The sequence below is a fragment of the Ricinus communis genome, chromosome 8 (assembly GCF_019578655.1).
Source record: "Ricinus communis isolate WT05 ecotype wild-type chromosome 8, ASM1957865v1, whole genome shotgun sequence".
Lineage (NCBI taxonomy): Eukaryota > Viridiplantae > Streptophyta > Magnoliopsida > Malpighiales > Euphorbiaceae > Ricinus > Ricinus communis.
In genome coordinates, this window is record NC_063263.1 from 13,744,295 (window position 1) to 13,769,050 (window position 24,756).

Sequence of the window (24,756 nt, forward strand, 5' to 3'; positions counted from 1 at the left end):
GAATTCTTTACAAGAAGATGATTAGTATATATACATGATTTGTTTGATTGAGAAATCTATTCTAACGGTTGCCTAACGACTCTTTCTGCTAAGGGTATGGGTTGAAGTTTTGCAGGAAAGGTCGCTCATTTTACCCTGAGGTATGTAATGATAGGTCTGCACAAGCAACCTAGTCTGAGACCTCAGCTTTTGCTTCTGACTTTCTTCATTTTCTAACACCCCCTCAAGGTGAGTTCGAATAAGTTTATTGAACCCATCTTGCTGAGGATTGAATGGTGATTCTGTCTGTCCAGGGCCTTTGTGAATATATTTGCCAGTTGATCTTGACTTCTGACATAAGGAGTCTCAATTTCTCCCTTTTGAACTTTTTCCCTGATAAAGTGACAATCAACTTCAATGTGTTTGGTATGTTCGTGAAATACCGGGTTCGATGCTATGTGTCGAGCAGCTTGGTTATCGCAATGCATTTGCATTGGTTCTTTACTTTCAATTTTCATATCTCTGAGGACTTGTTTGATCTAAATAAGTTCGCTTGCAGTGGATGCCATTGCACGATATTCAGCTTCAGCGCTTGATCTGGCCACTACACTTTTTTTTTACTTTTTCAAGTCACCAAGTTGCCTCCTACAAAGACACAGTAACCTGTTGTAGACTTCCTGTCACAGCTTCCAGCCCAATCTGCATCAGAAAAACCAACTATATTTGAAGTATTGTTCTTCTTCATCTAGATTCCTTGTCCGGGAGTTCCTTTGAGATATCTAAGAATCCGGTCTATAGCTTCTAGGTGACTGGTGCGAGGAGCATGCATGAACTGACTCACCATACTAACTGCAAATGAAATGTCAGGCCTAGTGCGAGTAAGATAAATCAGTTTTCCTTCTAAGTGATGATAATGCCCTATGTTTGTTAAGGGTTCTCCATCTTCTAAGTTAAGTTTAATTTTGGTTTCCATGGGAGTGATGGCAGGTTTAGCACCTATTTTTCTAGTTTTTTTTCAAAAGATCAAGGGTATATTTCCTTTGAGATATGAATAAGCCTTTGCTGGATTTTGCCATTTCTATGCCTAAGAAGTATGACAGCTAACCAAGATTTTTGATGTCGAACTCTCTTTTTAGACTTTGTTTGACATTCTCTATCCCTTGATTATTATTCTCTATTATTATGATATCATCAACATACACTAAAATAACAATAGTGTGATTGTGAGTGTTTTTCACGAACATAGATGAATTAGATTCACACTTACTGAAATTAATGCTTAATAAAAAACGGCTGAGTTTGGCATACCATGCTCTCGGGGATTGTTTTAAGCCATAGATAGCCTTCTTTAGCTTACATACCCGGGAAGTGTTTGAGGTTGACTTGTGTTCAGGAGGAAGACTCATATAAACTTCCTCGTCTAAATTGCCTTGTAGGAAGGCGTTCTTGACATCTATTTGGAATAAATTCCAGCCATGATTGATTGCTATTAAGAGAAGGATTCTGACGGTATTCATTTTGGCCACTCGAGCAAATGTCTCTTGATAGTCAACTCCATAGGTTTGAGTGAAGCCCCGGGCTACAAGTCTGGCCTTGTATCTCTCAATGTTTCCATCACTATTGTATTTGATCTTGTATATCCATTTGCGTCCCACGGGTTTTTATTTTGAGGAAGAGGAACAATACTCCATGTATCATTTTTTTTAGGGAAAAAAGTTCTTCTTCCATAGCCTTACACCATTGAGGGTCGGTGTTGGCTTCATAGAAATTTGTGGGTTCAATGTGATTTGAGATCTGGCAAAGATAGTTGTGATATTGGTTAGATAAGACATTATAAGAGATGAACTTCTGAATTGGGTATGTTACCGTATGAGACACATAGTCTCTAAATTTTGCAGGTGGTCTAGATTGGCGAGTGGATCTTCTTAAGGCAATTTCTTCTTCTTCTTGAGGTTGAGTTTCTCCCCCTGAAGGAAGCAGTCTTGAGACAGGGGGTGACTCCCCCTGAAACTGATGATCCTGATCAGAGCTGCTAAGAGGTAAATCAGAGTTAAGTGGAAATAACAACTGACAGGGTTCGTGAGTGAAGTCAACACTGGTAGGACTAGTGAAGTAGGGATGAGTCTCGACAAAAGTGACGTCACGAGAAACATAGGTTTTGTGAGTCAAGGGATCATAACATTTGTACCCTTTTTGAGTGGAAGAATATCCTAGGAAGAGAGTTTTGATAGAACTTTTATCGAGTTTATGTTGGCGTTTGACATGCACATAGCAGGTACAACCAAATACTCTAAGGTGGCCAATTTCTATTTTTCGACCTTTGAGGATCTCTAGGGGGCTCATATTTTTTAAAATGATAGAGGATAAACGATTGATGAGATAGGCAGCGGTTAAGAGGGCATCCGACCAAAAAACAGAGGGAACATTATTTTGGAAAAGAAGAGTGCGAGCGACATTGAGAAGATGTCTATTTTTACATTCAGAAACATTATTTTGTTTGGAAGTATTAACACATGTGGTTTAATGCAAAATTCCATGTTATTTAAAAAATATAGAGAAATTTTAATTTATGTATTCCGTACCATTGTCGGAGCGAAAGATTTTTAATGTTGCATTATACTGAGTTCTGATGAAATTAAAAAATTCTTAGAAGCGTGAAAAAACTTCATTTTTTCCTTTTAATAAATAGATCCAGGTGGTGCGAGAGTAATCATCGATAAAAGTAACAAAGTATCTAAAATGATTGTATGCAGTAACGGACGCAGGTCCCTAAACATCTGAATGTATTAGATGAAAAAGATTTTTAGACATGCTAAATGATAATGAAAAAGGTAATCGAGAGTGTTTAGAAAATTTACACACATCACAATTACTAGAGTTCAAATTGTAACAAAATAATTTATTTAAAACATTGTCGGAAGGATGCCCAAATCTTTGATGCATTAGCATGCCTTGAGTGGAATTGGTTGAAACAAAACATTTCTTGGGAGGACTATGAAGATAATAAAGGCTATTTTCTAGGTGTCCTTCACCAATCGTCTTCCCGGAAACTCGATCCTAAAATATAACTGAAGATGGTGAGAAAATAACGTTACAATTTAAATCATGAGTTATTTTGCCAATAGATAAAAGGTTAGATTTAAAATCAGGCAAAAAAATATATTTGTAAGATTAGAATTAAATAGATTAGTGGTGCCATATCCTTGAATTTTGACTTTGTTTCCATTGGCAACTGTCACATGCTGGGGATCCCTTATAGAATTAATTTTGTGTAATTTTGTGGGATTCCAAGTCATATGATTTGTTTCTCCAGAGTCAATGATCCAGGCTTGATGACAAGAATTAATATTTTTTTGAACTGAATTTAAAGTGGTTTGAACCGAACCTATCCCATCAGGCTGGGAAGACCCGAACCTATGGGGTTACTGAACTAAGGCCTGAAGCTGGGCCAGAATTTCTGTTATGTGGGCCTGACTGTGCTACTGGTCCTGTCGGGCTGATGAAGTCGGATGGGCATGTTGGCCTATCTGTTGTCCCAACTAAGTGGGCTAAGGACGAGTTGGGCTGGACCCAGTGGAGTGGGCTTGGAATCCAGTTGGGCCAGTCTCCATCTAGGTCGGGTCAACATGTCGCCAGGTCATCAATTCGGGTTGGATGTCGGGTCGGGTCGAGAGCCATTCAGACCCATTATAAATTTCTCTTTTCCTTAACCCTAACCCCTCATTTTTTGACATATAAGCTTCGACTGCCTCTCTTTTCTTCTCTTCCCTCTCGCCTCATGTTGCTAGCGCCGACGCCTTCCCCTCCCCCCCAAGACGGTCTTATGTGCGGGTAGAGGAACCAGCATCCATCGCGGGAGTGACCCTGCCTTTGGCAGTGGTCACAGCGAGCGATGATGCCTGGTCCTCCTTGCTGTCGGGACATGTTTCTTCGGGAGATGTAGGCGTGGTTGTCATTGAGATTCGAAGGAGAGTTCATGGTGTTTCTCCATGTTTCTTCGCGTTGAACACTAGCAATTACTTCCTCGATTTTTGGAAGGTCAGTTGCGAGGAGGATCTGTGATCTCAAGCTTTCATAGCTTGAGTCCAGACCTCCAAGGTAAGTGTACACAAGATCCTGTTCTGATCTTTTTTGTATTTCATTTTGGTCGTTTGAAGGCGGAAGATAATTTTGCAACTCTTCCCACCTTGTAAGTATCTCTGTTGCGTATTGAGATGAACTTTTTGTTCCCTGATTGATTTGGGATAATTCTTGTTTTAGTCTGAATATGTGAGCAAAATTGTGTTGATGACCATAAAGACTCTGCATTTTTTTCCAAATTAATTTTGATGATTCCATTAAGATGCAGAGATGAGAAATTTGAGGTTCCATAGTGTTTGTGAGCATTGACATGACCAAATGGTCAGTCGTCTGCCACTCCTCTAATTTTTTAATTTCTTCTTCTGTGAGTGCTTCTGATCTTTGAGGCTTCGGCTTTTGCTTTGTTCTTGTGATGTATCCCAGTTTTTTCCTGCCACTGGGGGCAATAAATACTGTTTTTGACCATTCGAAGTAATTTGAATTTTCCTTGAGTGTGATGTTGATTAATTTGTCATTTTGAGACATAGCTGAGTGAGAAAGGATTTTTAGGTAAGTAATGAGCATAGGTTAAACCTGCTCTGATACCATATGAAAAATATAACAGTGAAGAATGTATATTTTGCATATATGAATTATGAGTTCTTTACAAGAAGATGATTAGTATATATATATGATTTGTTTGATTGAGAAATCTATTCTAACGATTGCCTAACGACTTTTTCTACTAAGGGTATGGGTTGAAGTGACCTTTCCTGCTTTGCAGGAAAGGTTGCTCATTTTACTTTGAGGTCTGTGATGATAGGTCTGCACAAGCTTGAGACCTGAGCTTTTGCTTTTGACTTTCTTCCTTTTCCAACACATTTTTATATGCAGCCAAATGAAAGACGGGTTAAGAGAAAAAAGAAGAGATGAGACTTCTGAAGCACAAAAGGACAGAGGTCACATGATAAATAGGCAGTCATATAAATGTTTAATAGGAATCAAATAATGTTCTGAATGATCAAAGGGACGGAAAAATGTTTGTTCGACTAGTAATGTAATTGTTCAGGAGATCATACTTCTGAAGCACAAGGAGTGGAAGGTTCTTCTTCAGCATGTCTTTGGAGAAGCAGATTGAATTGCGTCCTTTAATATCTCCCTTGTTGTTGTGAGATCGTGATATAAGAAATAAATGGTGAATCATAGTGTAATGAATAATTTTGACGGTTGATATTTAATTTTAACTTGAATATTATGAAGTCATTATTGTAACCTTAAATTAAACAATGAAAAGTAATAATTCTTTCAAATTGTAAAATGCTTTGCCCTTTCTTTTTCCTTTTTTCTTGAGAACAAGTCCACTATAATGAATGGCCAATCCTCTTTTTGTTATTGCAATTGGGAGGGAGCATCTCCTTTTCTTTTCTCTACTTTATAAACGAGCAACTTTACAGGATTTTCAATTTATTTGAAGTGATGAAACTTTTCTTTTATTTCATTTGTAGTATTGAATTTTACTTTTATATCATTTCACTGAAATATCATTAAATGTAAAATCTAAATAATTTATTACTTATATAACAATGAAAAAACTATAAAATATCTATTTAATATTCAATTCATTTTAAATTACAAATTTTACTAATTCTAATAAATTTTTACTAACTCTAGTTTTAAAAATGATATTTTTTATGTAAATAGAGTTTTTTTTTCTTGAAGATATATAATTTCTATAGTTAAAAACTAGAAATAAAATTCTGAATAAAAGAATGACTAAAATTAGTGAAACACATATTTTAAATGAGTTAAATATTAAATAATAAGTCACTCGAATTCATGTTGGGAGATATTCTAATTAAAAAGTTTAGATATCAAAATAAAATAAAATAAAATAAAAGTTTAGGCACTGCCACAGCAATTAAGTGTCATTTGATACTAGTTTTAAGATAGTTACTTGTCTTGAACAGTTAAACTGAGATGGAGAGCATCTCTGCATTCAGAAGAATATTTACGTTACGTTGGAAAGGAAAATGGTGATGATGGCGTAGCCGTCAAATTTAGAAGAACCCCCCATAGATTCGCTTCAACCATACGCAAGTATAGTTGTTTGGTCTCTACTGACCTTCTACTACTCTAGTACATAATCTAAATAACACTCCGTTTAGCTAACCATTTTCTGCAATTGCATTATTCACACTGTAGCAAGAGAGAGAGAGAGAAGGAGATGGGTGTACCTGCGTTTTATAAGTGGCTCGTCAACAAATATCCAAATGTCATCACCTCTCCAAACCCAAATGGACTTGAGTTTGATAATCTCTATCTTGACATGAATGGCATCATTCATCCATGCTTCCATCCTGATGATCATGTTTGTTCTTTCTAAATATTATCTCTTTATATCTATCTTCTTTTCCAAGCTTGTATTCTTTTTCCGATTATTTTGTTGTTTTCTTTTTGTTTTCCGTATCTTCTTCCTTGCCTCTCTCTGTATGCTTCTTTCTTTCTAATTATTATTATTTTCTGAGAAAGAAATTTGTAACGTAGCCTTCCCCACCAACCACCTTCGATGAAGTCTTCAACAACATCTACAAATATATTGATCATATTTTCAGTATTGTGAGACCAAGGAATTTACTATACCTAGCTATTGGTGAGTTCATTTCATTCAAAGATTCTTTTTAATTATCAATTTCTTCAACTCAACATACCGCTATTCTTTTGCTCCTTCCTGAACACAGTGTTCAGTGGATGAGGCATTTTTATTCTCTTTTCTATGTATTTCTTAGCACAAACATTAATACCTGGCCAGAGATAGCCGTGCATCTTTTACTTTTACATTTACAATTGTTTAACTTTGATTTTGATGCAGATGGAGTAGCTCCACGTGCAAAAATGAATCAGCAAAGATCAAGACGTTTTCGAAATGCTAAAGACACTGAAATTGCTGTCAGTATCGTTTCTGTTTATGGATATATTCATTTCTGTAAAAAGATGGTTAAACCTACTTGGTTATTAAATTTTGATACAGGAGGCTGAGGAGGAACGATTGAGAAAGGAATATGAAATTCAAGGTAAACAAGTGCTCCCAAAGCAGTACTCTGAAGTCTCAGATTCCAACATAATAACACCTGGGACAGAATTCATGTTCACATTGTCAATAAAACTCCAGGAGTACATGATTTCCAATATAAACTCTGATCCTGCCTGGAAAGCTATTAAGGTTCGATGGACCAATACGCTTATATGATTTATTCATACCTTATGAGAAGTTTCATGAACATATCATATTCTTCTTCTTTCAATGCAATACCAAATATCCATTCACATAATTGTTTATGTTTGCTAACTCTTTCAGAGGTCAATGCCCCTAGCTGAGGGAGCACTGTTGTGTCTTATGTACACCAAAAATGCATTGTTCCAATTTAAACTGTTCATTTTCTCAGGTAATTCTTTCAGATGCCAGTGTTCCTGGCGAGGGGGAACATAAGATAATGTCTTTTATACGCCAGCAGCGCATGCTGCCTGATTATAATCCTAACACACGCCATTGCCTCTATGGTCTGGTATGCAAACCCCTGTTCTTCTGCCTGAGAGTAAAAACATGTTTGCATTTTCAATTTTGATCCTTCACTGCCATCCTCTTCCCATTTTGAAGTCACCATTATGCCTAGTGCTAACTGTTAGTTTTTCTGCACAATCTTGGCAAGTAGGATGCGGATTTAATAATGCTTGCTTTGGCATCGCACGAAGTTCACTTTTCCATTCTGAGAGAGGTGATACTTTGACCACTCCATACAATGCCTTTTTAAGTTTATTTATTTTTGAGTATAACTTGTGGCAGTTTCATGTGAATCTGAGCTCATAACCAATATCTGGTATCAATCTTGCATGTAAGTGCTGGCCAAAATGACTTCTATTTGATAGATATGGGTTTTCGTACGCAACTGCTTCTTGATATAATCAGCAACTTAAAGAACAGAAACCTTTAGGGTATCTGTGCATGATGATTCTAAAATTCATCTTGTGGTCATTAGGCTTCTCCTTTTACAGGTCGTGCTTTTACAACAGCCTCAATCAATCTGTTTATCAGCACACACTAGCCTACAGGGAAGAATCGAGTTTGGTGAGTTTGGCTCTAGTGAAAATAAAACAAAAAGAAGATTCTCTAATGATGATAACACACTTGCTAAAGATGTATCTTTCATTGAAAAGCCTTATCAGGTACTAAAATTTTCTTAAACCTCAAATCAGTTCAACAAGTTCTCAGTTAATCTACTATAAGATTTTGTTCTATTTGCAGTTTCTCCATGTGTGGATATTGAGGGACTATTTGAAGCTTGAAATGGATATCTATGATCCTCCTGAAAATTTCACTTTTGATTCTGAACGTATCATTGATGATTTTGTTTTTATGTGCTTTTTCGCTGGAAATGATTTTATACCAAATTTGCCGACTTTGCAAATCCACGAGGTATTGTTTTGTTGATTAATATAAATACAAACTGTCAGGTTTTGTATTTAAACTTTTTTCTTTTGAAAAACTATAATTTGTGCATAAGTTTTATCTTTTTAATTTGGTTTTTTCTGTGCAGCAAGCTGTTGATTTGTTGATGACAGTTTACAAGAAAAATTTCAAGAAACTGGGCGGTTACCTAGTTGATGTGCATCAGGTAATATAATAAATAAGAAGTTCTTACCAGCATTACAAGTACTTGAATTATCTGTATCTTCACCTTGTAATGACGCCATCTAACCTTAACAGGTGAACAGCCTGAAAAATGATTATTTAGATCTAAAAAGAGTTGAAAAGTTTATTCTTTTGATTGGTGCTTATGAAGAGATGATCTTCAAGAAAAGATCAGAACTACGTGAGCGGATGCTTAGAAAGCTTTGCCAACATTCAGATGCAGCAAGTGCCTACACTTTGAACTTTAAATATTTTCCATTATGAACCTTTCCATAAGACTTTCATAGCGCTACACTTGTGGAATTAATTAATGGTTCTCCAGCCGGAAGAAGATGCAAAAGAATTAGATGGGAATGTGGAGCAAGATATGTTGAAGATCTCATTTTCTTCTCTGGATGCAAAGGCCCAGATTTCTGAAGACTTGGTATCTGTCTCAGCAGTGTCAATAAGTCTATGGTTTTCAGTTTGATTCTTTCATAATTATCACTTGATAATGCGATACAGGTACTGCAAAATACAAAGAGGTTCAAAGAGGAACTAAAAGCTCGCCTTAGGCAGAAATCTGATCTTTTCCAAAATGGCGGTTTCAGGGCAGATACAGTATGATCATGTATCTTAAATTATCTTCAGTTAATTTTCTACTATTTCCCATAAAATCCAACAGAACTCTATGGCTTGTTTGCTTTGAAGGTGAAATTGGGGACTACAGGTTGGAAAAAAAGATACTATGAACAGAAATTTTCTGCAGAAAATCCCAGCGATATTGAGTTAATTCGGAAAGAAATGGTATGACTGGTAACTTCTGGTTTGAAGTTCATCTCCTACCTCAAATAAGCTGCATACTTGTATTCTTTAAGGTTATTCTGGACTCTGGTAGACCCGACCAAAATATATTGTCTAAACTGGGCTCTTGCTTGAACTAAAAGGTGCAAAAGTACACTGAGGGACTATTATGGGTGCTTGGATATTATTTTTCAGCAGTCCCATCATGGACATGGTATGAATTTTTATTGGATGGCCTTTGTTAATACCACAGAATAATGCCATGCCAGTTAGTGATGAAAAGTTGACACTAACTTTATTTCAGGTTTTATCCATATCATCATGCACCATTTGCGTCTGATATGAAGGGCATGGCCCAGGTTAAGTTTAAGTTTCCAAAGGGTTCACCATTTAAACCCTTTGACCAGCTGATGGGTGTATTACCTCCAAGGAGGTAAACCTGCCATTCTATTTCTTTGCCTAAATGAATATTGATTTGGTCTTCTTCTGCATGATTAAATCAAGTAACTTTGCTGTGTTGCAGTGCTCATGCACTTCCTAAATCATACCGCCAACTGATGATTGATGAGCGTTCCAGTATTATAGACTTCTATCCTGCTGGTGAGGCTGCTTCACGTGGATCATTTCTTATTTTGCCGCCTTACAAAGAGACTAATTTATTTTAATTCCCTTGCTGGGCAGAGTTTCAAATTGATATAGACGGAAAACGATTTATGTGGCAGGTTTGCTACTGATTTGTATTCAGTAACTTTTATGATAGCTTGTTGAATGTTTGTCTCCCACTAGGCAAGTTTATTATGAAAATTTATTAATACTTACCAATATGTTGATTGGCTTATAAAAGGGAATATGCAAGCTTCCTTTTATAGATGAAGAACGGCTATTAGCTGAGACCAAAAAGATGGAGAAGGAACTAACGGTAAGCTGTTTCTTTTCTTCCTGCACTTTTTTTAGCCAATTGATGCACTTTCCCTAATCTTGACAGTATGTTTGAAGCACACTGGAGGTATATTGGTCATAATTAACCAGAGTTTATTATCATGCAGAGGAAGGAAGCAGATAAAAATGTGGAAAATGTTGATAAGCTTTTTGTGAGAAGAGAAAACTTTTCGGAATCACAACTGTTGCAACTTGTTTCAGAGTTTGCAGCTGGGAGGCCAAAAGACATGGTTGAGATAAAAAATAGTTTAAGGTTGGTCTATTTTCTGTCTAGCACACAGTAGACCCTGTTCATCTGCAGTGGATGTCACATGTCAGACCAGATTTGGAGTATTGTTGATGAGGAAAACTTGAGATCCACACATTATATTCAAATATGAAACTGTAATTCCAATAGCATGCCTGAGCTATGGCCTTCCAAGACCACTATAAATGCTTTTCACAAATTAATTGGGAAGCATTATTAATTTCTGTTAATTATAGGAAATTTGTTCCCTCAAATTTGCCCAACGCTCAACAATCTTTTGCCTTTTATTTGATGAACTCCATTGGAGTTGAATCTACAAGTTTGGCCTGCTGTATTATTCTTATTAATGGAGATATTATTGAGTCCAGGAAATAGCAGCAAAACACTAAAATCGGTTCTTGTGATTCGTAAGTTCATTGCAACTGGAGGTGTTATCTTGGTATAAGCTTCTCAAACATTGATAAGTACTCTTGCCTAGTTGATTGATCTGTATGTTTTCTTTGTAACTTCTTTGCAGTGGAATTGGGGGATCTTTATGCTTGTGCATAAAGGACGCTTATGAGGTTGATTTAACAATTGAGCAGCTATGGAATGACATCCAAAAAAGAAACGTTTTGTAGGCCAACTTGACATCATTATTCATATTTTGTTAGGCTATCTTGTCTCTGCATTCTTATATTTTGTATTATGCCGTACAATATTGCAGATGCCTTCTATTTGAGTTGCCAAAGGGAAGTCAGTTTATTCCCCGTCCTCTGGAGGGTGTAAAGTATCCTGAGCAGGTATTTGGCATGTAACTATTAGCACTCTCCTTGATGGTATTATTTCTTGAAATTAATTTACCACAAAGAATTAAAATATCATAATATCAATATAGATTATTGGCGATGATGATATTATGGAGACCCAGCTTTGGCATGAATGCCCTGGAAGCAGATGCCCTACCAGGTTAGTTTTGCTTTCATTCAGTGTTCAGGTGCACTGGTTGCTAGACTGAATGACAATATTGGATATACAGATTGCGGGTTCAGGAAAGCCACATAAAGTCGTACCATAGAAGGGATTTTGCTCCAAGTTTTTCTGCTGAGAGGAATAATGGCAACTACAGTGGGGAATCTGCTTCAAACTGGTATTTTGAGCCTACACACAAGGGTGGTAGAGGAAGAGGAAGAGGAAGAGAGAGAGGGGTTGGTAGTTTAAATTATTACCAACTCAGTAACTACTGCAGGAAATCTGAGTTGAGCTCATCTTCTGAGCAGATACATAAAGGTGCTGGGCCTGCAAACACTGGATGGGGTGCTTGTAGAGGAAGGGGAAGAGGAAGAGGAATTACAACTGTTGATTTAAGAGAACATATAGAGAAGATACAGAGAGTTGAACCTTTTGCCTCATCATCTGTTGTTGGTGGTTCAGGTAGGGGTCATCAAAACTTCAACAGGACAATGTTTGTTGAGTTAGCTAAAGGCATGGAGGATGGCCTGAAATTATCAGAAGGCAGCCAGAGCATTAGCCCACATGGAAAATCAGTGTCAGCAAACAACAGTTTCTGGCGATCCAGAAATGGCATGCCGTATCAAAAGCAAACAAACAATGCTTGCCGACAGAGTTTGCAATTCAATGCTGATTCTTGGATTGAAGTAGATGGAAGAGGGAAACTGAGCTCGATGATGAGCAGCGACTCTAGGCCAGCGCCTGGAATTGCCAGAGAAAACCATTAATTTAAGAATTCTGAAACAAGATGGTCCTCGAGAGAACAAGACAAAGCTCCCTTCATCAGATATCGATAATACTTCTATTTGTTAATTTCATGTTCCCTTTTTTGAAGTTTGAACTCGGAGCTCGTGTCTCCCCATTTTGCTTCTCACATCTGCCATGCTCTAAAATTTAAGCAAGTTTACTATTTACTTTCTTGTAGTAATATATAATTAACACAGGAATCAACAAAAAAAAGAAAGAATCTTTCAGTTAACTTTTACATTTTCACTACACCATAATCGAGTTATGGGTACTTGCACGAAACCAATGATTATCAGAGGTATCAAATTAAGGGGGGAAAATATTGGCAAACTGAAAGCTGCCAAAACAGACTAGCAAAAGAGATACCTTTTACCAATTTTTATTGAGCATTCCAAATCCAATCACTTGCAAGACTCTTTCTTGAAGCCTAACCTCTCATTCTGCAAATCATACTCCACATAGAAATTCTGCATCTGAAAATTCCCCAGTATCATCCCTGGTCCACTTGCCTTCTCCGCCCCATCTGTCACCACAGTGAAGCAAGCCACCTCCCTGCTACCAAGAAAAGCAAAATAATTCTCCAAAGGCAATTCCACATCAGCCCCACCCTTGAAATGAAGCCTCAATTGTGGTAGCTCCAATTCTTTAGCCCCAGAAACATTAAAGCAAGGTTTCAACCCACTCAATGCCTCGACCATCAGAGCTCTCTCATAATTCTTCACTTGAGAAATGAACTCGTTGCTTAGTATCTCAAAGGCCTCAGTTGACATGTAAGTGAAGGTAGTCCCCGAGTCAATGATTGTCCCACCATTGCCATCTTTATCCGGTGAGAGATACTTGTAGGGGATCTTCACGCTGCGGCCACCGATGCTGATTCGACGGAGACTTACGTAGTAATAAACTGAAAATGCCGGCTTGTCTTGAACTTTGGGGTTCTTAACCAAAGGTGTATACATTAATGCAGCAGTTTTCTTGTCGGAATCAGACTGAGAATCAAGAACCAGAGAGCTGCTTTCTTGAGTATCATCGAATTTATGAGAAAGTAAGCAGTAAGAGAACTTAGTGAGGCCGAGTTGGGAAGGTAAAGAAGAAGGGCCACGGCCAAAACCGGCTATTCCTGCAGGTTGGCGGGAAGAGAAAACAGAACATCCAACAAGAAAGTTTGGCACTATTAGGCCATGGAGATGGAGAGTCTCTGAGAGTGCAACGCCTCCAGTGGTCCCTGAACCGTAGAGGATAAGATAAGGTGGGCAGATCTGGGAGCAGTTTCTTGAATTGTTATCACAGTCTGTACACCGTAGATCAGTTTGATGAATCCAAGAGCATTTGGGATTCTTGCAGCCAATAATCTTGCTCGAGGAAGAATGTTTTGGAAGAAAAGGTGAGATTCTTGAAGTAAAGGAACAGTTGTTGCAGAGGTAGCGGAGGGTGCATGGAAACCAGACAAAGCTGCTGCCAGTGTCCATGACAAAAGAGAGAGTTTGAGGTGGAGTGCCAAAGCTGAGAGAAATGGAGTAGCCTCCATAGCTATGTGAAAAGACCGGAGTTGTTTGGGGATTTTTCAGATGGTGGGCTCGCGCTAGGGAGGTGGAGACTAGGTAGTTTAGCTTTTGCAAGTGATCTTGAGAGGGGTTTTGGTTTGTGTAGGAATGTGATAATGGAATGCTAATGAAAGAAGAGGACAAGGGAGATATAGCGGAGAGAAGAGCAATAGAAAGTAGCAAAGAACAAGGAACAGAAACCATGGTGTTTGCTTTTGCCTACACTGCAAAAAGTAATCCTTATTTAGTTTCTGATGATAGGTTAGGTTCGAGATATAACTTTTGGCGAGGCATGTGTTTGCTATTTAGCTAACTGCATAAATAATGACTAGTTTGTACATAGATTACTTATTCTAATTTTATTATATATATTCTATCATTACAAAACTAGCACACAATCATTTTCCAGTAATAGTATAGCTGTTGTCACTGTGCATGGCTCTGACCACCAAAAAGATCAGCCATCTATTCAATCAATCTAAAGGTGCGCTAGTGTTGCTGAACAAAAAAGCGTCTGATGGATTGCACTTTCCAATTGCAAGCATTTAATAATAAAGCAGATGGTTGGCACTTGTCATTGTTTGCACATGAAACTGCGGTCCTCTTACTGTGGATTGTCTGTCGTATACGGGACCTACAGACCATAACCCTTTGTTGTCTGGTTGTTAAGTCTTTAAGGTAAGACGCACATGGCTCTTGGGTTGGGTAGCATGTGAATGCTGCTGCTGCTGGCTTTTCTTTCTGTCTGAGTCTCAGTTGTAAGTAATGTCTAAGCTATTATGATGAACAAATTATACAACGGCCTTCTTTGCTTAGCTGCTCCCAACATAGTTGACCTCTTCCTTCTGTGTTGCAGCAGCATATGCGAATTAGCAATGCCAATGTTTTCTCATTATCCCTGCTGCTGTAAGTCTCCAAATGGGTCTTTCTGTACTCCAATATGGTACTCAGAGCCAATCTCATTTATGTTCTGCCAATCCAACTGAGGATACCACCTCAAACTGCACTTGCATGTCTACTAAATGCACTTCATCTTGTATCCACCAATGCTAATGTGTATCCATCAAATTGCATTCCAATAAGTGCATCTCGCCAATTCTTCAAACATTCAAGTTTACATTTCCTTCATTTTTTTAATAATTATTATGAATAAATCTTCTTTTATAAAATGCATGTCGGACAGCCTACCAAAAAAAAAAACACATCTTTCAAGTACCAACAACTTCAAATTCAAATTTCTCATAAAATTAAATTACAAATAACAGACTGTCACATTGCAGTGCACATCTAGCTTTAACCCCCTTTCAGAGCATGGAACCAAAAATACAGAAAGCAGAAGTGCGATGAGCACACTACAGATATTACATGCCAGAGGGCCAGAGCAGTCACAGCTGCTGCTTTGCCTTCTTCCTTGCTAAAAAGCGTTCCTTAGCTGCAGCTACTGTATCTTCATTTCTTTTATGGTGATCTTGCTTTGGTTGATTGGCCAATGGTTCTTCAGTTGCAGTGTTTTCTTGTACTGAAGTGTCAACCTTTCTCTCCGAAACTGGATTAACATCCGAGGACTCAGAATTTCTCCTAGGAAGAATGGGGACAGGAGAAGTTCCATCATGATGTTCTTCGTTCACCCTGGAAGACTCCATAATTGACTTTGAGTCTGGCAATGGACGACCTCTGCCTGATGTACTACCTGCAGCTTCGTCATCCAACTTCTCTGACTTCCTTAGTTCAGTTTGTTTCTCTTGCTTCCTTGAATCTATTTCTTTTGCACCAAATGCAACATTTTTCCCAAGATTGAAGTAGAAGTCACTCAAATCACTTTTCTTGGTAACCTTTGAAAAAACAACAGAGACAAATATCATCTTAATAGGCCAGGACCAGCACAACATTTTTTTTATCAGCAAATAAAACATATTGTTTTATCGAACAAGTTCAAAACAATGCCTATGAAACTTTCATTTGCTCATATCACACCGAATTCTAATTACATAATAAAAGCCACAATGTGAGGTAATGAAGAGAAAATCCAAGAAATGATATGCTGGCCAACTAAATTCAAACAAGGCTATCCTGGTTAAAGTTGTCGTAAAGTGACAAAAAAATGCTGCTCTCCTTTAGAAACTTAAGAAAATAAAATTGTATTGGAATCAGTTAAACCACAAAACCCCAATATTTCATTAACCAACTGAAATAACTAAATTGTGATACACAAAAATGTTAATTACAAAACTACTTCAGGGGCTCCTGCAAACAAGGTTTGGGTCAAGTTCATGAATCTGGTGGGATCATGGAAGAACTCTAAACTGACAATTTAATCCATTCTCAAACCTACACCATTCCCAGACACCACTAGTGCCGTAACCAGAAGGTTGACTTTGTCTAGCCAACTAACAACAGCACTTTGCACAATGAAACAAATAAGCGGTACCATACTTTATCCATATGCAGGACAGAGGTGGCTTAACTGGATTGCTATCAAGGGTCAAAAAATCATTAAGGAGAGCTCATGCGTGCACATCCACTCACAAACACTGGAGAAATCCAAGTCCAATACAAAATATGTCGATTAGAAAATCAGATGGTAGCTTAACTGGGAAAAATATCAAATATATATCAGAACAAAACAGTTTACAAATGGATTTCTTGGGACAACTAGTGATCAACTAGATAGAGCTGAGCATTTGGTTCAAGTCTTGAATGATAAACAAGTTCAGAAATGTGATAATCTTGTGTTTATGTCACAAAAAAATAGAAGAAATCTAACAGCTTTCAAAATAGATACATACAGAAACAATGAAAAAAAAAAAAACAACTTCAAGAATTAAAAATCGGTGAATTATTGAAAGAGATGTTACAGCAATAGCACTTGATGCACCTTGATCATCTAACCAAGAATTGACCAGGTAGAATATTTACCAAAAAAAGAAAGTATGCTTGAAGATAATCACAAACACATTCTGAAATAAAAAAGTTGCATTGGAAATCCCAAAAATAACTTCGTTATATAGAGTTTACCTAATATTATGGTGGAAGAGAAAAAAAATTATTTCAAACCATTAAAGTGCTGATCATATGAATGCAATATTGATGATATCTCAAAGTGTATTGGTTATATGTCCGAGTACTTAATACTCAACTCAGCATGAGAAGAGAAATGACTACCCATACAAAATATAAAAATATGAGATCATGTCAGATCATGCAACAAGAAAATTCTGATGGCTGCTTGCACTTGCAGTATAGTAGCATGCGAAAGTAGATTAAAGTATAACAAGGACTAGCATAAATAAAATGTATATGTAGACAAATAGATACACATGCCCCTACAAATAGTGATGCATCAATAGAGCCACTGGGAAACTAGACCCCTGGTTAAGTGCATGCCTTCTAATATAGGGTATAGGGCTTTAACCCTGCATATCCTAACCCTTAGACAAATTTCGGGAGAAGTTAAGAAAGAGTAGAAGAAATACGAAGATAAGATATACATACATCGTCCTTCTCCTCTTTAAGTTGTCGCAGACGCTCTTCTTCCATCCATTTCGCCTGCTCGGCAAGTTTCTTTTTATAAGCACTCGTGACAAATTTATCCTTGTCTGCATAGAGGTGATCATCCTTGGTTCTTTCTTTAGTGAGTTTTTTCTCATATATAATCTCATGTTCTCGCTGCCGTATTTCTGCTTTCTTCATCAATGCTTCAATATATTTAGGCTGCAACAGGAAACCAATAAAACTGTTTGAGTTGCCATCATTCATATATCAATATGGAAGAGCTTCAATCTATCTTCTTCCATTAAATAAAAATGAAAGGAAAGGAATAAGAAACACATCTTAGATGTAACAGTAAACGTGTGCTAGTAAAAAAGTGGCATAAGCACATAAACAGAAAACTAAAACTTGTTTAAACAAGCCTAAGGATTGAATAATGAATACGAATTCTATAAATTTTTCCAGGCCATAACACAGCATCACAATTTCTTGTTTCCTTGTGATTTGATACAAGACACACACCCCAATATATTTGAGCTTCCATAAACCATAAAGTTAAGGATAAAAAACTACAAGCCTTTAAGGCAACAGAAAGTTTCTAGCAAAAGTTCACACATAATTAAGTGGTATTATTACCAGAGGTTTACTTGTATGAAAAGATCAATTTCATTTCTGGAGCAGAAATTCGGGGTAGTACGTACGATAAATAATTGGCAAACCATTTGGATGTAAAAGTTCCCAAAGATTTTAATCAGCAGGAAAGCACCAATTCCAATGATTGTTTTATTGTGTGAAATACATAGGTATAGTAGTGAAAGGAAGCATATAATAGAGGAAACGTGCGAGTGTAATGTAGAAGGAAAGCACCTTACGTTCTTGGCGATCTTGGTGGCGTGGTTGAGCAACTTTCTGCTTCATGTCGTCATAAACTCCATCATAATCAAATGCCGAAGGGTCCTCTTCTAATGCTTTCTTATGCATCTCCTCAATCTTATAAGGAAAAAAGAAACAAAACAAATAAAACACAAAAGGAAAGAGCAATTAAGTAAAAAGAGAGAAGTTGATAGTTAACTTACATCCTTGAGAGACTTATTCTTGGAAGCGTGGCGTGAAATCTCCTTTTCAACATTATCATCATCCTCATCCTGGCCAAACAAAAGGGGTTTGGTAGGAAGTGGTGGCTTTTTCGCCTGCTGCTGTGGTTTTACCCTCAGCTGCAAACCGTACTTCTGCTGCTGCATTTCGCTGCATTCAAATTTATGCATAAACATGGTTATTAAATAAAAATTCCATCACACACACATAATTCAATTCAATTAAGATATATATAAAAGAGAAACAGACATGCCTGAGTTTGATTGTTATGGGGTAAAAGGGATCTAGATTAAAATTCCCAGGAAGAAAGCAAACGGCGTCGGTTTTATGTGCGGAGGAAAGGAACAACAATTATCTGAGAGACAGTGAGGTGCATAGGGAAGAACCCGTATGGATAATGGGCTGGGCCTCCTCTCATTTAGCCCTATTCTCTGTGATAAATGTGTGCATATAATATTTCTATTTTGAACTAGATTGTTCAAATTATTTTCCTCTGATGACTTTTGGTAATTCTTACTAATAATAATTTTACTTTCCTATTTTACACTGCTTACGGGTTTTGGAGGAGCTATATGGATATGGATATTACTGTTAATATTATGGTATTAGTAACAGTATTACATCTCGATCTCATCCCAATTCCAATCATAGAGACTACCGACTCAAAAGAAAGAAAGAAAGACATGAAATCCCAACTGTGGCGCCTCTGCCTTTGTCTCATGTTTGCCTTCTTCATCATAGTGTGTGCTGCTGCTGCTCACAATTCTATTTCTCTCTCAGGTATAATTCAGATATGGATTGATAATTCTGATTTTATCAAATACTCACCATTATTTTTCTTTTATTTGAAGTTGCAGAGAACCAGGGAGAGTCTGTAACTGCAAGTATAGTTGGAGTTAACGATTATGGAGAAACAGGACCTAATCCAAAGCATGATCCCTACACACCCACGCCCCCCATCCCTATCTGAAGCTGCCTTCCAACTCCCATTCCATGGTTGTTATGGATAGATACCTAAGGCAAGCTCCTCCTCCACACTTGAGCTGAGCCTGCCCCAGCCTTGTCTCTCTTATCACTGTTTAAGCTTTCCTTATCTTGTTTCCAGTCACTGATTGACTGACTTGTGCACTATTTCTCATTTTGCTAATTCAATCAGAATGGAAACATAAATATACCAATTAAGCATTCCAGGTGTTGCTCTTTTCAAGTTCTTTCTATTATTATTATTATTATTATTATTATTACTGCTGCATCAAGCCCACAAATGACAAAACAATTAAGTATATGGATGCATCAGGCACTGTTGCAAAAATAATTCTGCTGAAATGGAACTTGTTTTCCTCGTTAAGGAGATTTGAACTTGGCCACAACTTTCCTGAAAGAACAAATCCCCTACAAAATTAAAGAGGAAACCTGCTATTTCTAACATAGTTCTCGGCTCACAATCATCAGGCCTTACATCATTGTGAAAATAAGTAAAAGGAAAGAAAAGAAAAGAAATAATAATAATAATAATATCATTACTTCCTTCCAACTTAGTACAATGGCCATCATATTTTTGTAACAAACTATACTTGGTCCATTATCTGCTCCACAACCACCCAAAAAATTCATATTTGATCAAGGGATGAGTGGCTTCAGTGGATGAGCTCTTAGGCTTGCCAAGTCAAGATTCGAATCCAGTTCTTCATCAAGTTCCCCAACAATGCTTCTGCAATAATCAAATCCAACAATTTTTTTCAAAAAAATAATATATTTCAAAAGTAAGGGAACTGAGAAACAGTAGCCTCCTCCCCTTAATTAATAAGTAAATAAACAAACAAACAAAGAACAAGGAACAGCAAAGGCGGGATTACATGTTGTCACCCCTTATTATGTACAGTCCCAGAACATGTAGTTGAACACCCTCCTGCAAATCAATCAAGTAGTGTTAATATATACAGTGAGAAAAGACGAACGAATTATCTTCCGTTGTTCAATCCATAAGTGAATGAAGTTTCAACCAGAATTATACATTCAAATCAGAGAAATTCCACTACTTAAACATTAATCTATACACGACCAAGAATCATTCAGTGCTAGAAGTGCCTATAATCCCACATACATTAAGGGTATAGGAACAAACTGAAATTGGAGGATTCTTAGATATAACAATGACACGAACCTTAGTGGAGTAAACACGTTCATGCGATTCGTCAAGGATAATATTTGTGGCCTGGTCAAAGCCTTTCAGGATTCCCTGAATTAGAAAGCTCTTTATGATTAAGATGATATGATAAAGAATAAGAATAATGTGCTTAATAAATATAGGTCTTGAAGACGTACAGGGCAAAAAGAATACAACATACCACTATATTGCGGCCATCATTAGTGATAACTGAAATATTTTCTGCACGACAAGGAAGTTATTACTGGATGACTATGATAGAAGTAGAGATATGTAGCCCAAAACTGAAAAGAATAATGCCACTTAAGCAAGAGATCATGGAGAAGTATATCCTAGCTTCTTTCTCAGCAAGAATAAATGAATAAACCTGAATGAATTGGAAACAAAAGGCAAGGCATACTGGTAGAAAATAGGGCAATAAAAGCAAAGGACTCATGAGAGGCCAGGCATCTACCGGGTTTTATCCCAACTCATGAAAGCCCATCCTTTTACAAGATAATGCTACAAACTAAACTCTGGTTCGTTTGCTAGTAAAGAAATATTAATCTCTAAGTCCCTTATGATATGTTATTGTTTTAAGTGATCATGCCAGTAATTTTCTGTCATATTAGAGGTGTGTACACCAGTCTATTAACCACATTAATACATTTGTAAAGGATTTATAAATGGCTTAACATGCTTTCGAAGCAGTTTAAATTAAACATTATCAGATGACTGTTCGTATAATTTGCCACATGAAAGCTTGAAATGGTTACAGCTCAAAGAGGATAATGAGTAAGGCCAGAGCTGGGATCACTCCCCAAGGCCTAAATGCTTCCATAAGATTAATGCCTAAAAACTATAATAATGTGAAAGAAATGGAAAAGAGGAAGGTCTTGAAGAATTAACATACGATCTACAAGGGACTCGAGTCCAGGGCCGGTAGACATTAGCGACAAGTTGGGTGAGAAACTTCCTTGCAAGACTGCTTATAAATCTCAATCGATTTCTCTGCCCCCCAAAAAACAATAGTAGTTCAGATTAGCAAAGGAATTGAAAATCTGAGATAACTGGACAGACCAGCATAGCAACAAATTTCTATCCGCCATTGCAGTTAAAAACCTCAACTGCAACTAACAAATTGATTTCAGAACGTATAAAAGAATCTAACTTACAGTTCATTATCTAAATTTTGTTAAAAAAATGAAAAAAAATAGAAGTGATTAGTAGATAGAACCTGATGGAGAGAGAGGCTCAATTTGAAAGGCGACAATAAGCTTCCGGGCAACAGCAAGGGCAGTGTGTAGAAACCTCGAAACCCGGCCTAGGTCTTGAAGAATATTTATATGCGCTACTTCTGCAAGGATACCTTTGTAATTCCAAAGAACTGCAAGGGTATCCTAGTAAATAAGAATCTTAGTAAATTTTACAGGCGCCTCTCTGTCTCTCTCTCAGTTCATCTCTTCTCTACCCTCTAATCCTCGACTGCTCTGCTCAACAAGGTCAGTTTTTCAAAATTCTTTTAATTTGTAATTCGTGATAATCTATATTGATTATCATTGACTTGTTATCATCGGTTAACCTTTTTTTTTCTTTTCTTTTTTTTCCTTTTTATCTATGTTTCGAACTCTTGAGAATTCTACGCTTGGGAACTTTGGGATTTGGTTTTGATCTCCCTACGCTGTAAAGATGTCTGTAATCATTTTAATTGCTTTGTTCTTTCACTGTTCGGGTATATATATATATATATATATATATATACTCAGTTTCTTCACTTTGTTTGCTGAATCTATAAAAAGTTTTTCCAAAGCCATTACCTATTCTTTTTATGGGTGCCTGGTATCCTTGCTCAAAATTATCTACCAAAGTAAAATTCAAATTTTTGTTGGTTTTAAAGGAAACTTATTTATCTTTGAACTCTTTGCGATATTAGAATCTGATTGGGATGCCTTATTACTAGTATTTCTCTTGCATTTGATACTAGGCAAATCCTGCTACTGTCAACGCCATCCTTGCTTGATACATTTCATTAACGCTTAATTACAAATCCTGCTTACTTTTTCAAAACTATGTTACACCTATCCCACCACTCTTTTCGTGCAACATGGCTCACTTTAGTGCTTATGACTATAAGGTGAAGTTCATTTTTCATTCAGCAACTTATTGCCAGTTCAAGCTTTTTCCCGCAAGGTTCTTTGTTTGTCCATCACATTTCAGTTGCTTCCTTCAAGACTCTCTTCAAGCTGTTTTCTTTTTAATCCATCTTACTTATATATATATATATATATATATTGTCTTTTTTGGGAGTGGGATTTTGATATATTGACCTTTTCTTTTATAAATACTCCAATGCACGGAATGATGGAAACAAATAAATTTCTTATGGATGTGTGGATCCTCCCTACCACAATGCTGAAGTCATTATACTTTATGCTGCAGGAGTCTTTTTGGTTTGAGCATGTGAGATAACACTGGTTCTTGTCTTGAATGTGGCTCAAGTTTTTAGCGTTTGATGTGATTGTGATGATTTATTAGCATTTCTTATGCTAGACTTCTCAACTATAGTTATAGTAAATGATTCAGAGAAGTGGTATTGTTAATATATTATTTTGAAGGAAATTAATGAACTCCCTATGATGTATGTTATTTCTTTTATTTCTGCGTAGGCACTACTTTGTGAGACTTTTAACATTTTAGAGCAAGCAGGCAAGTATAGGATGAAATAAACCACGCCGTTTCTACATTTATTTATCTTGCTCGGTTCATTCACTAATTTGCTTTATTGCTTTATGCTCTTCCTTAAGCTTGCAAAATTCGCGCACCATGGGAAACAAGCCTGTGACTGTAAAGCAAGAAAGGGAAGAGATTCTTCTGAAAATTATTCCTCCTGTGGACCGTGCTTATATTCAGTGGCTTGCTCGGGATGTTGAGATGATTCATGGCTGGACTCCGAGAAATTGCAGGGCAGTGGAACCACCAGATCATTATATTGAATACATGCGCTTGAATGGATGGATAGATGTGGCCTTGGATGATCCTGATCTGGCTCATTTATTCCAAAGTAAATAATGTGCTATGAGGAAAATTTATGGTATTGGACCTTCACATGCTCTTTCTCAGTTTGTGGGTTTGTATAGTCGGTGTAATTGCGAGCATGGGGCCCTGTCCAATGATTTCTACATGAGGTAAGTGGTGACTTGTTGCTCGCAGTAAGGTTGCTATTCTTTCCCCAAAAGATGACTCCTCTTTAAGTGCTGTAATCCAACTTCACCTTCTGTACCTGATGCAAGAAGTGGTTGATCATTGAGTCACTGTGTGTTTACAAGGTCTTAGTTTGAGATTTTCTGCGATTAGGAATGTCTTGTTGTTATTCTCAAAGAAGTTGCTCGTCGAAAAAGAATATTACCTTAAAAACAAGATATTTAAATGCTACTAAAAAAAGAGTGCATTATGATGCCAAAGTAAAAACTTTGTTTGTTTGGTTTAGAGGCTGCTAGAGATGAGTCTGCCTTCTTGCTTTATGTCACAATCCCGAGGCATCTATTCACCTTAAAATTGCTGCAAATGTTGAAAAGAATTGAAACTTTGAGCCATTATTTCTTTGTCGTGGATTTTCCATCTCTCTTGATAAGCTTTCTTCAAGTCAATATGTGGCGATGATTTGAAGCACTAAACCGCGACCAATCCGAAAAGGCCAACTACGACTTTAATTGAGTTATCAAGTGGCTGGGTATATGTGATATGAATAGATGAATTAAGTTTGAAATTGATGGTCGCAGGTTGAATGTGGAGTTGTCTTGCAAAGTCATGGAAGATGTTGTAATTTTGCATGGTAACTGTGCTTGCTTGATTGATGGGTTGCCATTTTCTGGTGTCCAAACCCATTCACAGAGATAGATATATATCTTTGATAGGAATATATGCATATATTTCTTTCCCCTGATTTCTTTTAACACAGACTAGTAAGGCAGCTGAATGCATTCATCAGGAAAGCGCATCTGATTTTATGAGCGGTGCTGCAATTTGTTGATAGAAAATATGATGCGATAGTATC

At 37.0% G+C, this 24,756-nt stretch overlaps 5 protein-coding genes and 1 long non-coding RNA gene across 13 annotated transcripts; 3 read left to right on the forward strand and 3 right to left on the reverse strand.

Annotated features, from left to right (window-relative positions):
• Window positions 1-5,985: 5,985 nt before the first annotated feature.
• Window positions 5,986-12,663, forward strand: LOC8263335 (5'-3' exoribonuclease 3). 5 transcript variants are annotated; one of them, XM_015722155.3, is made up of 24 exons: window positions 5,986-6,135; window positions 6,241-6,406; window positions 6,583-6,688; window positions 6,908-6,984; window positions 7,067-7,258; window positions 7,482-7,601; window positions 7,749-7,811; window positions 8,089-8,259; window positions 8,339-8,509; window positions 8,631-8,708; window positions 8,801-8,947; window positions 9,048-9,149; window positions 9,230-9,325; window positions 9,416-9,511; window positions 9,652-9,722; window positions 9,813-9,941; window positions 10,032-10,108; window positions 10,190-10,230; window positions 10,353-10,427; window positions 10,555-10,700; window positions 11,212-11,310; window positions 11,401-11,476; window positions 11,572-11,642; window positions 11,713-12,663. In XM_015722155.3, the coding sequence occupies exons 2-24, from the start codon at window positions 6,263-6,265 to the stop codon at window positions 12,410-12,412; spliced, it is 3,048 nt and encodes a 1,015-aa protein (XP_015577641.2). In that variant the 5' UTR covers window positions 5,986-6,135; window positions 6,241-6,262; the 3' UTR covers window positions 12,413-12,663. The 5 variants fall into 5 exon arrangements, with proteins under 5 accessions (XP_015577641.2, XP_015577640.2, XP_048233687.1 ...); XM_015722154.3 differs by having other exon boundaries at window positions 5,991-6,148; XM_048377730.1 differs by lacking the exon at window positions 5,986-6,135 and having other exon boundaries at window positions 6,204-6,406.
• On the reverse strand, window positions 11,798-14,369 carry LOC8263334 (probable aspartyl protease At4g16563). 3 transcript variants are annotated; one of them, XM_048377739.1, is made up of 2 exons: window positions 12,798-14,369; window positions 11,798-12,386 (listed from the first exon to the last, which is right to left on the reverse strand). In XM_048377739.1, exon 1 carries the CDS (start codon window positions 14,174-14,176, stop codon window positions 12,833-12,835), a length of 1,344 nt encoding a protein of 447 aa, XP_048233696.1. In that variant the 5' UTR covers window positions 14,177-14,369; the 3' UTR covers window positions 11,798-12,386; window positions 12,798-12,832. The 3 variants fall into 3 exon arrangements, with proteins under 3 accessions (XP_048233696.1, XP_048233695.1, XP_025013963.1); XM_048377738.1 differs by having other exon boundaries at window positions 11,798-12,561; XM_025158195.2 differs by having other exon boundaries at window positions 11,798-12,571.
• An 816-nt stretch (window positions 14,370-15,185) lies between these two features.
• LOC8263333 (nuclear speckle splicing regulatory protein 1) lies at window positions 15,186-18,946 on the reverse strand. The gene is made up of 5 exons (XM_015722159.3): window positions 18,810-18,946; window positions 18,538-18,706; window positions 18,329-18,451; window positions 17,465-17,683; window positions 15,186-15,804 (listed from the first exon to the last, which is right to left on the reverse strand). The coding sequence occupies exons 2-5, from the start codon at window positions 18,700-18,702 to the stop codon at window positions 15,358-15,360; spliced, it is 954 nt and encodes a 317-aa protein (XP_015577645.1). The 5' UTR covers window positions 18,703-18,706; window positions 18,810-18,946; the 3' UTR covers window positions 15,186-15,357.
• A 175-nt stretch (window positions 18,947-19,121) lies between these two features.
• Window positions 19,122-19,763, forward strand: LOC112535566. Its single transcript, XR_003079670.2, has 2 exons — window positions 19,122-19,336; window positions 19,408-19,763. It is a non-coding gene; the product is annotated as an uncharacterized LOC112535566 (long non-coding RNA).
• Window positions 19,764-19,871: 108 nt separating this feature from the next.
• Window positions 19,872-22,080, reverse strand: LOC8263332 (sm-like protein LSM8). The gene is made up of 6 exons (XM_002523821.4): window positions 21,940-22,080; window positions 21,616-21,713; window positions 20,905-20,945; window positions 20,721-20,795; window positions 20,413-20,465; window positions 19,872-20,267 (listed from the first exon to the last, which is right to left on the reverse strand). Exons 2-6 carry the CDS (start codon window positions 21,650-21,652, stop codon window positions 20,177-20,179), a joined length of 297 nt encoding a protein of 98 aa, XP_002523867.1. The 5' UTR covers window positions 21,653-21,713; window positions 21,940-22,080; the 3' UTR covers window positions 19,872-20,176.
• On the forward strand, window positions 22,069-24,188 carry LOC8263331. 2 transcript variants are annotated; one of them, XM_015722161.3, is made up of 3 exons: window positions 22,111-22,204; window positions 23,369-23,408; window positions 23,507-24,188. In XM_015722161.3, the coding sequence occupies exon 3, from the start codon at window positions 23,526-23,528 to the stop codon at window positions 23,769-23,771; it is 246 nt and encodes an 81-aa protein (XP_015577647.1). In that variant the 5' UTR covers window positions 22,111-22,204; window positions 23,369-23,408; window positions 23,507-23,525; the 3' UTR covers window positions 23,772-24,188. The 2 variants fall into 2 exon arrangements, with proteins under 2 accessions (XP_015577646.1, XP_015577647.1); XM_015722160.3 differs by lacking the exon at window positions 23,369-23,408 and having other exon boundaries at window positions 22,069-22,204.
• Window positions 24,189-24,756: the final 568 nt, after the last annotated feature.

Bases quoted from the DNA above. Each gene is read 5' to 3' on its own strand.
- LOC8263331 (XM_015722160.3), top strand. From the start codon at position 23,526: ATGGGAAACAAGCCTGTGACTGTAAAGCAAGAAAGGGAAGAGATTCTT.
- LOC8263332 (XM_002523821.4), bottom strand. From the start codon at position 21,652: ATGTCTACCGGCCCTGGACTCGAGTCCCTTGTAGATC. The intron at 20,466-20,720 runs GTTCGTGTCATT...ATTGATTTGCAG, and splicing joins AACGTGTTTACTCCACTAAG to GAGGGTGTTCAACTACATGT. The intron at 20,268-20,412 runs GTAATCCCGCCT...TGATTATTGCAG, and splicing joins ATAATAAGGGGTGACAACAT to AAGCATTGTTGGGGAACTTG.
- LOC8263335 (XM_015722155.3), top strand. From the start codon at position 6,263: ATGGGTGTACCTGCGTTTTATAAGTGGCTCGTCAACAAATATCCAAAT. The intron at 7,259-7,481 runs GTTCGATGGACC...TCATTTTCTCAG, and splicing joins CTGCCTGGAAAGCTATTAAG to GTAATTCTTTCAGATGCCAG. The intron at 10,231-10,352 runs GTTTGCTACTGA...GGCTTATAAAAG, and splicing joins GAAAACGATTTATGTGGCAG to GGAATATGCAAGCTTCCTTT.
- LOC8263333 (XM_015722159.3), bottom strand. From the start codon at position 18,702: ATGCAGCAGCAGAAGTACGGTTTGCAGCTGAGGGTAAAACCACAGCAG. The intron at 18,452-18,537 runs GTAAGTTAACTA...TTTCCTTATAAG, and splicing joins AGAATAAGTCTCTCAAGGAT to ATTGAGGAGATGCATAAGAA. The intron at 15,805-17,464 runs GTATGTATATCT...GTTTTTTCAAAG, and splicing joins TTAAAGAGGAGAAGGACGAT to GTTACCAAGAAAAGTGATTT.
- LOC8263334 (XM_048377739.1), bottom strand. From the start codon at position 14,176: ATGGTTTCTGTTCCTTGTTCTTTGCTACTTTCTATTGCTCTTCTCTCC.